This window comes from Octopus bimaculoides, chromosome 28 (assembly GCF_046866305.1).
Source record: "Octopus bimaculoides isolate indiv1 chromosome 28, ASM4686630v1, whole genome shotgun sequence".
Taxonomy (NCBI): domain Eukaryota; kingdom Metazoa; phylum Mollusca; class Cephalopoda; order Octopoda; family Octopodidae; genus Octopus; species Octopus bimaculoides.
The window spans coordinates 15,945,027-15,959,934 of NC_142955.1; the positions used below are offsets into that span (position 1 = coordinate 15,945,027).

The 14,908-nt window shown below is 36.5% G+C and overlaps 2 protein-coding genes across 3 annotated transcripts; both read right to left on the reverse strand.

Annotated features, from left to right (window-relative positions):
* Positions 1-905: 905 nt before the first annotated feature.
* LOC149130644 (uncharacterized) lies at positions 906-10,812 on the reverse strand. Its single transcript, XM_089344618.1, has 3 exons — positions 9,092-10,812; positions 6,657-8,072; positions 906-2,855 (listed from the first exon to the last, which is right to left on the reverse strand). The coding sequence occupies exons 2-3, from the start codon at positions 7,789-7,791 to the stop codon at positions 1,318-1,320; spliced, it is 2,673 nt and encodes an 890-aa protein (XP_089200744.1). The 5' UTR covers positions 7,792-8,072; positions 9,092-10,812; the 3' UTR covers positions 906-1,317.
* A 136-nt stretch (positions 10,813-10,948) lies between these two features.
* Positions 10,949-14,846, reverse strand: LOC149130645 (uncharacterized). 2 transcript variants are annotated; one of them, XM_089344398.1, is made up of 2 exons: positions 14,734-14,846; positions 10,949-13,734 (listed from the first exon to the last, which is right to left on the reverse strand). In XM_089344398.1, exon 2 carries the CDS (start codon positions 13,359-13,361, stop codon positions 11,361-11,363), a length of 2,001 nt encoding a protein of 666 aa, XP_089200524.1. In that variant the 5' UTR covers positions 13,362-13,734; positions 14,734-14,846; the 3' UTR covers positions 10,949-11,360. The 2 variants fall into 2 exon arrangements, with proteins under 2 accessions (XP_089200524.1, XP_089200523.1); XM_089344397.1 differs by lacking the exon at positions 14,734-14,846 and adding an exon at positions 14,258-14,678.
* Positions 14,847-14,908: the final 62 nt, after the last annotated feature.

The following is a 14,908-nucleotide window of genomic DNA, read 5'->3' on the forward strand; positions in this document are numbered from 1 at the left end:
TCCGGGAGTGAGTTCAGGAGATTCTTTTCTACTCTAAGTACAAAGCCTGGAATTTTTGGAGGGGAGGGGCAGTTAATTAGATTGACCCCCCTCCAGTATGTAACTGGTACCTAATTTATCCTTTTCTACTCCAGGCACAAGGCCCAAAATTTTGGGGGAAGGAGGCCAGTCGATTAGATCGACCTCAGAATGCACATGGTAACTAATTTATCAACTGTGAAAGTATGAAAGGCAAAGTTGATCTCGGCGGAATTTGAACTCAGAACGTAAAGACAGACAAAATAACCCTAAGCATTTCACCCGACATGCTAACATTTCTTATTTCTTTACTGCCCACAAGGGGCTACACACAGAGGGGACAAACGGATTAAGTCAATTACATCGACCCCAGTGCATAACTGGTACTTATTTCATCGACCTCGAAATGATGAATGGCAAAGTTGACCTCGGCGGAATTTGAACTCAGAACGTAGAGGCAGACGAAATACCGGTAAGGATTTTGCCCAGCGTGCTAACCACTCTGCCAGCTCACAGCCTTAGTGAGTTCAGATGATAGGGGAAGATTGTAGTGAGTGGGTAGATGAAAGTGGGTATTAGGAGGAGAGGTCATGGGGAAAGAGGGTCCATGGAGTACACAGTCACATGTGGGGAAGAGGGGTCTGAATGTAGGATGTGTGGGGGGAAACATTGTTCTTTGTTGTGCAACCATCAAACAGCAATATTTCAACCATGTGATGCAATTATCCTTCCTCACTTTAAAGGGAACACACACACATATATATACACAAAGGGCTTCCACACAGTTTCCATCTACTATAGTTGAAGACCCTTGTGCAAAGTGTCATGCAGTGGGATTGAACCAGAAACGAAGTGGTTGGAAAGCAAAACTTCTAAAACTCACAAACTAGTGCTGAATATCCTGAAACGAAGGTTTTATTGAGAATTGGATATATATAAAATATAAAGGTGGGTTGTTGCTCTCATACACTGTTACATCTGATGTCCTGTGTGAATATATTGATGGTTATATGAGATATTTTATTATTCATGGTTGCATAGGACAAGGATTTTATAAATAAAACTGGATGCAAATAGACTACCAAATCCTTGTGTATGTTGTAAGAGGATGCTAAAACGGTGAGAAACAGAGAATGTGGCCAGAAAATGGTACCTTGAAGAAAGAACCATGATGAGTACGATTAGAGTCAAGGGTTTATGGCTTACGGACAGGAGAACAGGGCTCACTTGTGATTTGTTTTGAAACAGATGTTAAAATGTTGGTTTTTAAGAGAAAAATGACTTTTGAAAATGTTAAAGTCACACTTTTGTATGGATAGATATATGTTTAGTCAAGTTAGAGTTTTCAGAGAATGATTTATCACAGAAAGGACAGTGATATGGCTTTTCTCCTGTATGAATACGTATGTGATTAACGAAGGCGTTACTGTGAGAGAACGATTTACCACAGATATCACAATGAAATGGCTTCTCTCCAGTATGAATAAGTTTGTGTTTAGTTACATGGCTACGCTGAGAGAATGATCTATCACAGATATCACAGTGAAATGGCTTCTCTCCTGTGTGAATACGTTTGTGATTAGTTATTTGGCTACTATGAGAGAATGATTTACCACAGATATCACAGTGAAATGGCTTCTCTCCTGTGTGAATACGTTTGTGATTAGTTATTTCGCTACTTTGAGAGAATGATCTACCACAGATATCACAGTGAAATGGCCATTCTCCTGTATGAATACGCTTGTGATTAATGAAGGTGTTATTGTGAGAGAACGATTTACCACAAACATCACAGTGAAACGGCTTCTCTCCTGTGTGAATACGTTTGTGATTAATGAAGGTGCAATTGTGAGAGAATGCTTTCCCACAGATATCACAGTGAAATGGCTTCTCTCCTGTATGAATACGTCTGTGAGATGTCAAGTTACATCGATCAGAGAATGATTTACCACAAACATCACAGTGATACGGCTTTTCTCCTGTATGAATACGCTTGTGATTAGTTATTTGGCTACATCGGGAGAATGATTTACCACAGATATCACACTGAAATGGTTTCTCTCCTGTATGAATACGTATGTGTGTAGTTAAATGTATACTCTGAGAGAATGACCTACCACAGATATCACAATGAAATGGCTTCTCTCCTGTATGAATACGTTTGTGATTAGTTACATTTATACTCTGAGCGAATGATTTACCACAAACATCACAGTGAAATGGCTTTTCTCCCGTATGAATACGTTTGTGAGTAGTTATTTGGGTACTCCTAGAGAATGATTTACCACAGATATCACAATGAAATGGCGTTTCTCCAGTATGAATACGTTTGTGTTCAGCTCTTTGGTTTCTTCCAGAGAATGATTTACCACAGATGTTACAGTGATAGGGCTTCTCTCCTGTATGAATATGTTTGTGAGATTTTAAGGTATCAGTTCGTGAGAAGGATTGACCACAGATATCACACTGAAATGGTTTCTCTCCTCTATGAACACGTTTGTGTTCAGTTAAATTACTACGTACAAAGAATGATTTCCCACAGATATCACAATGATGAAGTGTCTCTCCTGTATGAATGCGTTGGTGCCGAGTTAAGCTGCTATTTATAGAGAATGATTTACCACAGATATCACAATGATAAGGTTTCTCTTCTGTATGAATGTGTCTGTGCCGAGTTAAACTGCTATTTACAGAGAATGATTTACCACAGATATCACAATGATAAGGTTTCTCTCCTGTATGAATGCATTGGTGCAGAGTTAAACTGCTATTTATAGAGAATGATTTCCCACAGATATCACAATGATAAGGTTTCTCTCCTGTATGAATACGTTTGTGTACAGTTAAGGCTCCTCTGTTACAGATTGATTTACCACAGACATCACAATGAAATCGCTTCTCCCCTGTGTGAATACATTTGTGAGTAGTCAGATTATGTTTGTGAGTGAAAGACTTTTTACAGATATCGCAGTCATATGCTGATTGTGGTTTCTCTTGCGACATCTCTTTGGAATAAAAACAATATTCTTCAGCTATCTGTTTGTCCATTATTATACTTCTGTCATCACAACATATATGGATACATTTCCTATTGCTGCTCTATAGAATATTCCTATCAAATATTTCTACTGCTCCATTTACATCATCTCCAATCCTTCTTGATATCCAAAAACACTCTAAGATTCCTTTTAAACTTAATGAAGTCTAACTTCAGTACAAAATAATCTTGAAGACATTCCAAACATTTCACAAGAGAAGCGTTGCTATGATGAATATTGATGATGTCATCTGATGGAAACAATGCTTTCATGCCACTTACATGTGATATTCTGAAATAAAAGAGAAGAGATTAAAAATAGTGCGTCACACAGACAAAAAAAATCACACACAGAGAAACAGAGAGAAAGACATATATTGTGTGTGTGCGTGCATTTTCTTTTGCCCCATCAACAGTGTGCGAAATAGAAAGTGTGTGACAGAAAATAGCAAAAGGGAGCGAGAGATGACAGAAGCATTAGTAACACTTTATTAAGAGATCAATTTCAGTTTAGGACCGTAAAGATAATACCCTGGGACATAAAATAATTTATCCTGATTTTATATCGTTTATTCGTTTCGTATACACCAATGGATTGTCTTTTGGAAAATAAGAGATCAACAATTCAGTTTGGAAGATTTATCCTGGAGGTAAAAGACAGCAAAACGACCACTTGCAGCAGCAAATATCTTTGTTCCGGTGTTTCTATGTGTTTTCACTTGTATAGGATTACTGTATCGTTGACGGGTTCACATAAAAAAAATTCTATTATTTACAAACCTTATTAAAGATTTATTACTATTATTATCATTCAAGTAATTCTTTGTCACCTTACCGTTCGTTCTCACATGGAACCAGTGTCCGATCAAGCAATTATATCGAAGTCGTTAAATGGTGTCCGTTGCACTCGGTATGAAGTTGTTCCCCTTTATAACTCGTATATTTCCCCACATCTCCGATAGAGGGACAAACAGGGTTGCTAATTAACAGTTGTTAAAACCACTAATTAAAACGGAAAAGCGTAATTTCGTTATATGTATATTCCACAACACATAAAAACAGAACAGACACGCGAACACAGCTTTATTCTCCGCCTTCCATTTTAGCAGCTGTCACAGAGGTCACGGAGATATCCGAAGTGAATTGTCGAGTTACACCGAAGTTGTCCGAACCAAACTGTCAAGAGTTGTCGAGTTATATCGAAGTAATTCCAATTACTGTATCGTTGAAGGGTTTACATAAAAACAATTTTATTATTTCCACACAGTATTAGCGATTCATTATTATTCAAGCAAATCTTTGTCAACTTACCGTTCGTCACATGGAATCAGTCAATGCCCGGTTAGAGATTATATCTAAGTCACTAGAAGGACGTAAGTTGTTCTCGGTATGGAGTTGTTCCCCTTTATATCTCACGTATTTTGTCCTCAATTCTCCGATAGAGGGAGAGAGAGTTTCTAAAGGGAAAAGTATCTAAAAATAGCAACTAAGCAACAAAAAAAAAAAGAAAGAAAAACATCATATACATTGATGTAAATTTTGATGGATTTAATTCAAAAATTTTATTTCAAATTAAAATTGTAAAAAATCAATGTCAATCCTTTTAATATTTTGGAAAGTTTCTGAACATTTATGATTCATATATTTTCTGAAGATTTGCAGGCTCTGGTAGAGTAATGCACGAGATTTAAGATTCGGTCCTCAACAGGTAAGGGCTGAAATAGTACAATCGCGATTACAAGTGGCTAAAATGTGGTCTCCCCCAAGTGGTTTCTGGTGTAATGTTACTCAACAGGGCATAGCTCTGAGATAACGGAGTCTATATACTTTGAGAGGATACAACTGCAACATTACAGACATGTTGTTAGAAAGCTGAAGGAAAATATCAGAAGATACATTCTTCAGGCCAAGTGAAATGGCAGGAGCCCTACTAGGTAGACTAAGAAAGCTATGCTTGGCTAATATTCATTTTAAGAGTTGTTCATACTTGGGGATCCAACTAAAGACTGTAATGATTACTACTTCTGGTAGAATCCTATGGATAAGACTTTACCTCAATCACCCCTCCCGGAAAATTGGACTGAGAAAATGCATGGATGGACTGATTTCTAAATAAAGGAAAGAAGCTTGTTTAGTCTACTTTTTGAAACATCATTATTAAATACTAACAAATATCAATGGTGGGGTACTAAAGTGTAGATGTGCCACACATACGAGGTTATTTTTGTTAATTTTCGTTTTGCATTTTAACATCTTTCCATGCTTTGTCAAAGCAATCTTTATTTCCATTTGATATATCATGAAAAATCCCTGTAATTAACAAGATTTTCATGCAAGTTTGTTCATCCAAAGCTAATCAGTTCATAAACACAAGCACCACATCACACGAATAGAAATATACTCCAATATAATTTGTACAATATTCTTTTCTACTCTAGGCACAAGGCCCGAAATTTCTGGGCAGGGGGCCAGGCAATCTGATTGACATCAGTACGAAACTGGTACTTAATTTATCGACCCTGGAAGGATGAAAGGCAAAGTCGACCTCAGCAGAATTTGAACTCAGGACGTAAAGACAGACAAAATACTGCTAAGCATTCTGCCCGGCATGCTAATATTTCTGTCGGCTCACTTCCTAACAATTTGTGCAACATTTCATAACCTTATAGTGTTAGCCTTACCCTGGGCACAAGTTGCACTTCAGTTTTGTCAGTAGAAATTAATAGGAGTAAAACATGGCCATTTTTGTCAGATTAAAATAATGAGTAAAACACGCCTAGTCAACAGCTACATTTGTATGCTTTCATGTCTCTCAGAGGCCATTAGGACACATCTTCTACAGCTGGATGCCTTTCCAATTCCCAACACTTACCTCTTTCCAAGGAAAGTGATATTTCCCCATAACCAGGTACGATTTTAGAGAATGTCAGAAATGAATATAATTCATTTACAACACTCACACAATACAAAATAAACACTTATGCACACACACATATATATATATACACAAAGGGCTTCCACACAGTTTCCATCTACTAAATCAATCCACAAGATTTTGGTAAGACTGGTGGCTATAGTTGAAGACCCTTGTGCAAAGTGTCATGCAGTGGGATTGAACCAGAAACGAAGTGGTTAGAAAGCAAAACTTCTAAAACTCACAAACTAGTGCTGAATATCCTGAAACGAAGGTTTTATTGAGAATTGGATATATATAAAATATAAAGGTGGGTCGTTGCTCTCATACACTGTTACATCTGATGTCCTGTGTGAATATATTGATGGGTATATGAGATATTTTATTATTCATGGTTGCATAGGACAAGGATTTTATAAATAAAACTGGATGCAAATAGACTACCAAATCCTTGTGTATGTTGTAAGAGGATGCTAAAACGGTGAGAAACAGAGAATGTGGCCAGAAAATGGTACCTCGAAGAAAGAACCATGATGAGTACGATTAGAGTCAAGGGTTTATGGCTTACGGACAGGAGAACAGGGCTCACTTGTGATTTGTTTTGAAAAAGATGTTAAAATGTTGGTTTTTAAGAGAAAAATGACTTTTGAAAATGTTAAAGTCACACTTTTGTATGGATAGATATATGTTTAGTTAAGTTAGAGTTTTGAGAGAATGATTTATCACAGAAAGGACAGTGATATGGCTTTTCTCCTGTATGAATACGTATATGATTAACGAAGGTGTTACTGTGAGAGAACGATTTACCACAGATATCACAATGAAATGGCTTCTCTCCAGTATGAATAAGTTTGTGTTTAGTTACATGGCTACGCTGAGAGAATGATCTATCACAGATATCACAGTGAAATGGCTTCTCTCCTGTGTGAATACGTTTGTGATTAGTTACTTCGCTACTTTGAAAGAATGATCTACCACAGATATCACAGTGAAATGGCCTTTCTCCTGTATGAATACGCTTGTGATTAATGAAGGTGTTATTGTGAGAGAACGATTTACCACAAACATCACAGTGAAATGGCTTCTCTCCTGTGTGAATACGTTTGTGATTAATGAAGTTGCAATTGTGAGAGAATGCTTTCCCACAGATATCACAGTGAAATGGCTTCTCTCCTGTATGAATACGTCTGTGAGATGTCAAGTTACATCGATCAGAGAATGATTTACCACAAACATCACAGTGATACGGCTTTTCTCCTGTATGAATACGCTTGTGATTAGTTATTTGGCTACTTTGAGAGAATGATTTACCACAAATATCACAATGAAATGGCTTCTCTCCTGTATGAATGCGCTTGTGAGATTTTAAGGTATCAGTTCGTGAGAATGATTTACCACAGATATCACACTGAAATGGTTTCTCTCCTGTATGAACACGTTTGTGTTCAGTTAAATTACTACGTACAAAGAATGATTTCCCACAGATATCACAATGATGAGGTTTCTCTCCTGTATGAATGCATTGGTGCAGAGTTAAGCTGCTATTTATAGAGAATGATTTCCCACAGATATCACAATGATAAGGTTTCTCTTCTGTATGAATACGTTTGTGTACAGATAAGGCTCCTCTCTTAGAGACTGATTTACCACAGACATCACAATGAAATCGCTTCTCCCCTGTGTGAATACATTTGTGAGTAGTCAGATTATGTTTGTGAGTGAAAGACTTTTTACAGATATCGCAGTCATATGCTGATTGTGGTTTCTCTTGCGACATCTCTTTGGAATAAAAACAATATTCTTCAACTATCTGTTTGTCCATTATTATACTTCTGTCATCACAACATATATGGATACATTTCCTATTGCTGCTCTATAGAATATTCCTATCAAATATTTCTACTGCTCCATTTACATCATCTCCAATCCTTCTTGATATCCGAAAACACTCTAAGATTCCTTTTAAAGTTAATGAAGTCTAACTTCAGTACAAAATAATCTTGAAGACATTCCAAACATTTCACAAGAGAAGCGTTGCTATGATGAATATTGATGATGTCATCTGATGGAAACAATGCTTTCATGCCACTTACATGTGATATTCTGAAATAAAAGAGAAGAGATTAAAAATAGTGCGTCACACAGACAAAAAAAATCACACACAGAGAAACAGAGAGAAAGACATATATTGTGTGTGTGCGTGCATTTTCTTTTGCCCCATCAACAGTGTGCGAAATAGAAAGTGTGTGACAGAAAATAGCAAAAGGGAGCGAGAGATGACAGAAGCATTAGTAACACTTTATTAAGAGATCAATTTCAGTTTAGGACCGTAAAGATAATACCCTGGGACATAAAATAATTTATCCTGATTTTATATCGTTTATTCGTTTCGTATACACCAATGGATTGTCTTTTGGAAAATAAGAGATCAACAATTCAGTTTGGAAGATTTATCCTGGAGGTAAAAGACAGCAAAACGACCACTTGCAGCAGCAAATATCTTTGTTCCGGTGTTTCTATGTGTTTTCACTTGTATAGGATTACTGTATCGTTGACGGGTTCACATAAAAAAAATTCTATTATTTACAAACCTTATTAAAGATTTATTACTATTATTATCATTCAAGTAATTCTTTGTCACCTTACCGTTCGTTCTCACATGGAACCAGTGTCCGATCAAGCAATTATATCGAAGTCGTTAAATGGCGTCCGTTGCACTCGGTATGAAGTTGTTCCCCTTTATAGCTCGTATATTTCCCCACATCTCCGATAGAGGGACAAACAGGGTTGCTAATTAACAGGTGTTAAAAACACTAATTAAAACGGAAAAGCATAATTTCGTTATATGTATATTCCACAACACATAAAAACAGAACAGGCACGCGAACACAGCTTTATTCTCCGCCTTCCATTTTAGCAGCTGTCACAGAGGTCACGGAGATATCCGAAGTGAATTGTCGAGTTACACCGAAGTTGTCCGAACCAAACTGTCAAGAGTTGTCGAGTTATATCGAAGTAATTCCAATTACTGTATCGTTGAAGGGTTTACATAAAAACAATTTTATTATTTCCACACAGTATTAGCGATTCATTATTACTCAAGCAAATCTTTGTCAACTTACCGTTCGTCACATGGAATCAGTCAATGCCCGGTTAGAGATTATATCTAAATCACTAGAATGATGTAATTTGTTCTCGGTATGGAGTTGTTCCCCTTTATATCTCATGTATTTTTTCCTCAATTTTCCGATAGAGGGAGAGAGAGTTTCTAAAGGGAAAAGTATCTAAAAATAGCAACTAAGCAAAAAAAAAAAAAAGAAAGAAAAACATCATATACATTGATGTAAATTTTGATGGATTTAATTCAAAAATTTTATTTCAAATTAAAATTGTAAAAAATCAATGTCAATCCTTTTAATATTTTGGAAAGTTTCTGAACATTTATGATTCATATATTTTCTGAAGATTTGCAGGCTCTGGTAGAGTAATGCACGAGATTTAAGATTCGGTCCTCAACAGGTAAGGGCTGAAATAGTACAATCGCGATTACAAGTGGCTAAAATGTGGTCTCCCCCAAGTGGTTTCTGGTGTAATGTTACTCAACAGGGCATAGCTCTGAGATAACGGAGTCTATATACTTTGAGAGGATACAACTGCAACATTACAGACATGTTGTTAGAAAGCTGAAGGAAAATATCAGAAGATACATTCTTCAGGCCAAGTGAAATGGCAGGAGCCCTACTAGGTAGACTAAGAAAGCTATGCTTGGCTAATATTCATTTTAAGAGTTGTTCATACTTGGGGATCCAACTAAAGACTGTAATGATTACTACTTCTGGTAGAATCCTGTGGATAAGACTTTACCTCAATCACCCCTCCTGGAAAATTGGACTGAGAAAATGCATGGATGGACTGATTTCTAAGTAAAGGAAAGAGGCTTGTTTAATCTACTTTTTGAGACACCATCATTAAATACTAAGAAAAATCAATGGTGCGGTACTAAAGTGTAGATGTGCCACACATACGAGGTTATTTTTGTTAATTTTCGTTTTACATTTTAACATCTTTCCATGCTATGTCAAAGCAATCATTATTTCCATTTGATATATCATGAAAAATCCCTGTAATTAACCAGATTTTCATGCAAGTTTGTTCATCCAAAGCTAATCAGTTCATAAACACAAGCACCACATCACACGAATAGAAATATACTCCAATATAATTTTTACAATATTCTTTTCTACTCTAGGCACAAGGCCCGAAATTTCTGGGCAGGGGGCCAGGCAATCAGATTGACCTCAGTACGAAACTGGTACTTAATTTATTGACCCTGGAAGGATGAAAGGCAAAGTCGACCTCAGCAGAATTTGAACTCAGGACGTAAAGACAGACAAAATACTGCTAAGCATTCTGCCCGGCATGCTAATATTTCTGTCGGCTCACTTCCTAACAATTTGTGCAACATTGCATAACCTTATAGTGTTAGCCTTACCCTGGGCACAAGTTGCACTTCAGTTTTGTCAGTAGAAATTAATAGGAGTAAAACATGGCCATTTTTGTCAGATTAAAATAATGAGTAAAACACGCCTAGTCAACAGCTACATTTGTATGCTTTCATGTCTCAAGGAAGCCATTAGGACACATCTACAGCTGGATGCCTTTCCAATTCCCAACACTTACCTCTTTCCAAGGAAAGTGATATTTCCCAATATCCACGTACGATTTTAGAGAATGTCAGAAATGAATATAATTCATTTACAACACTCACACAATACAAAATAAACACTTATGCACACACACACATATATATATATATATATACACAAAGGGCTTCCACACAGTTTCCATCTACTAAATCAATCCACAAGATTTTGGTAAGACTGGTGGCTATAGTTGAAGACCCTTGTGCAAAGTGTCATGCAGTGGGATTGAACCAGAAACGAAGTGGTTGGAAAGCAAAACTTCTAAAACTCACAAACTAGTGGTGAATATCCTGAAACGAAGGTTTTATTGAGAATTGGATATATATAAAATATAAAGGTGGGTTGTTGCTCTCATACACTGTTACATCTGATGTCCTGTGTGAATATATTGATGGTTATATGAGATATTTTATTATTCATGGTTGCATAGGACAAGGATTTTATAAATAAAACTGGATGCAAATAGACTACCAAATCCTTGTGTATGTTGTAAGAGGATGCTAAAACGGTGAGAAACAGAGAATGTGGCCAGAAAATGGTACCTTGAAGAAAGAACCATGATGAGTACGATTAGAGTCAAGGGTTTATGGCTTAAGGACAGGAGAACAGGGCTCACTTGTGATTTGTTTTGAAAAAGATTTTAAAATGTTGGTTTTTAAGAGAAAAATGACTTTTGAAAATGATAAAGTCACACTTTTGTATGGATAGATATATGTTTAGTTAAGTTAGAGTGTTGAGAGAATGATTTACCACAGATATCACAGTGAAATGGCCTTTCTCCGGTATGAATACGTATGTGATTAATGAAGGCGTTATTTTGAGAGAACGATTTACCACAGATATCACAATGAAATGGCTTCTCTCCAGTATGAATAAGTTTGTGTTTAGTTACATAGTTACGCTGAGAGAATGATCTATCACAGATATCACAGTGAAATGGCTTTTCTCCTGTATGAATACGTCTGTGATTAGTTATTTGGCTACTTTGGGAGAATGATTTACCACAGATATCACAATGAAATGGCTTCTCTCCAGTATGAATAAGTTTGTGTTTAGTTACATGGCTACGCTGAGAGAATGATCTATCACAGATATCACAGTGAAATGGCTTCTCTCCTGTATGAATACGCTTGTGAGTAGTTATTTTGCTACTTTGAGAGAACGATTTACCACAGATATCACAATGAAATGGCTTCTCTCCAGTATGAATAAGTTTGTGTTTAGTTACATGGTTACGCTGAGAGAATGATCTATCACAGATATCACAGTGAAATGGCTTCTCTCCTGTATGAATACGCTTGTGAGTAGTTATTTGGCTACTATGAGAGAATGATTTACCACAGATATCACAGTGAAATGGCCTTTCTCCGGTATGAATACGCTTGTGATTAATGAAGATGCAATTGAGATAGAATGATTTACCACAAACATCACAGTGAAATGGCTTCTCTCCTGTGTGAATACGTTTGTGATTAATGAAGGTGCCATTGTGAGAGAATGCTTTCCCACAGATATCACAGTGAAATGGCTTCTCTCCTGTATGAATACGTATGTGAGCTGTCAAGTTACATTGATCAGAGAATGATTTATCACAAACATCACAGTGAAATGGCTTCTCTCCTGTATGAATACGTTTGTGAGATGTCAAGTTACATCGATCAGAGAACGATTTACCACAAACATCACAGTGAAATGGCTTTTCTCCTGTATGAATACGTCTGTGATTAGTTATTTGGCTACTTTGAGAGAATGATTTACCACAGATATCACAATGAAATGGCTTTTCTCCAGTATGAATACGTTTGTGATTAGTTACATTTATACTCCGAGAGAATGATTTACCACAAACATCACAGTGAAATGGCTTCTCTACTGTGTGAATACGTTTGTGAGTAGTTATTTGGGTACTCCTAGAGAATGATTTACCACAAACATCACAATGAAATGGCTTTTCTCCAGTATGAATACGTTTGTGTGTAGTTAAATGTATATTCCGAGAGAATGATATACCACAGATATCACAATGAAATGGCGTTTCTCCAGTATGAATACGTTTGTGTTGAGCTCTTTGGTTTCTTCTAGAGAATGATTTACCACAGATGTTACAGTGATAGGGCTTCTCTCCTGTATGAATACGTTTGTGACATTTTAAGGTATCAGTTCGTGAGAAGGATTGACCACAGATATCACACTGAAATGGTTTCTCTCCTGTATGAACACGTTTGTGTTCAGTTAAATTACTACGTACAAAGAATGATTTCCCACAGATATCACAATGATGAGGTGTCTCTCCTGTATGAATGCGTTGGTGCCGAGTGAAGCTGCTATTTAGAGAGAATGATTTACCACAGATATCACAATGATAAGGTTTCTCTTCTGTATGAATGTGTTTGTGCCGAGTTAAACTGCTATTTACAGAGAATGATTTACCACAGATATCACAATGATAAGGTTTCTCTCCTGTATGAATACGTTTGTGTACAGATAAGGCTCCTCTCTTAGAGACTGATTTACCACAGACATCACAATGAAATCGCTTCTCCCCTGTGTGAATACATTTGTGAGTAGTCAGATTATGTTTGTGAGTGAAAGACTTTTTACAGATATCGCAGTCATATGCTGATTGTGGTTTCTCTTGCGACATCTCTTTGGAATAAAAACAATATTCTTCAACTATCTGTTTGTCCATTATTATACTTCTGTCATCACAACATATATGGATACATTTCCTATTGCTGCTCTATAGAATATTCCTATCAAATATTTCTACTGCTCCATTTACATCATCTCCAATCCTTCTTGATATCCGAAAACACTCTAAGATTCCTTTTAAAGTTAATGAAGTCTAACTTCAGTACAAAATAATCTTGTAGACATTCCAAACATTTCACAAGAGAAATGTTGCTATCAATCTCAGTTGAGAAGAAATATTTCACTGGAATTCTCTGGAGTTCTTAAATCTCTTCTGTACAATATTTTCTTTCAGTCTTTAAAAGGTGATGAATATTGATGATGTCATCTGATGTAGACAATGCTTTCATGCCAATTACATGTGATATTCTCTGAAATAAAAGAGAAGAGATTAAAAATAGTGCGACACACAGAGAAACAGAGAGAAAGACATATATTGTGTGTGTGCGTGCATTTTCTTTTGCCCCATCAACAGTGTGCGAAATAGAAAGTGTGTGACAGAAAATAGCAAAAGGGAGCGAGAGATGACAGAAGCATTAGTAACACTTTATTAAGAGATCAATTTCAGTTTAGGACCGTAAAGATAATACCCTGGGACATAAAATAATTTATCCTGATTTTATATCGTTTATTCGTTTCGTATACACCAATGGATTGTCTTTTGGAAAATAAGAGATCAACAATTCAGTTTGGAAGATTTATCCTGGAGGTAAAAGACAGCAAAACGACCACTTGCAGCAGCAAATATCTTTGTTCCGGTGTTTCTATGTGTTTTCACTTGTATAGGATTACTGTATCGTTGACGGGTTCACATGAAAAAAATTCTATTATTTACAAACCTTATTAAAGATTTATTATTATTATTATCATTCAAGTAATTCTTTGTCACCTTACCGTTCGTTCTCACATGGAACCAGTGTCCGATCAAGCAATTATATCGAAGTCGTTAAATGGTGTCCGTTGCACTCGGTATGAAGTTGTTCCCCTTTATAACTCGTATATTTCCCCACATCTCCGATAGAGGGACAAACAGGGTTGCTAATTAACAGGTGTTAAAAACACTAATTAAAACGGAAAAGCATAATTTCGTTATATGTATATTCCACAACACATAAAAACAGAACAGGCACGCGAACACAGCTTTATTCTCCGCCTTTCATTTTAGCAGCTGTCACAGAGGTCACGGAGATATCCGAAGTGAATTGTCGAGTTACACCGAAGTTGTCCGAACCGAACCGTCAAGAGCCGTTGAGTTATATCGAAGTAATTCCAATTACTGTATCGTTGAAGGGTTTACATAAAAACAATTTTATTATTTCCACACAGTATTAGCGATTCATTATTATTCAAGCAAATCTTTGTCAACTTACCGTTCGTCACATGGAATCAGTCAATGCCCGGTTAGAGATTATATCTAAGTTACGAGAAGGACGTAAGTTGTTCTCGGTATGGAGTTGTTCCCCTTTATATCTCATGTATTTTTTCCACAATTCTCCGACAGAGGGAGAGAGAGTTTCTAAAGGGAAAAGTATCTAAAAATAGCAA

What these genes read in the sequence shown, in the direction of transcription:
- LOC149130645 (XM_089344398.1), bottom strand. Translation starts at nt 13,361, where the DNA reads ATGGACAAACAGATAGTTGAAGAATATTGTTTTTATTCCAAAGAGATG.
- LOC149130644 (XM_089344618.1), bottom strand. Translation starts at nt 7,791, where the DNA reads ATGGACAAACAGATAGTTGAAGAATATTGTTTTTATTCCAAAGAGATG. An exon ending in AAACTCTAACTTAACTAAAC is followed by an intron (nt 2,856 to 6,656) that starts ATATATCTATCC and finishes CCTTAACTGTAC; the next exon opens with ACAAACGTATTCATACAGGA.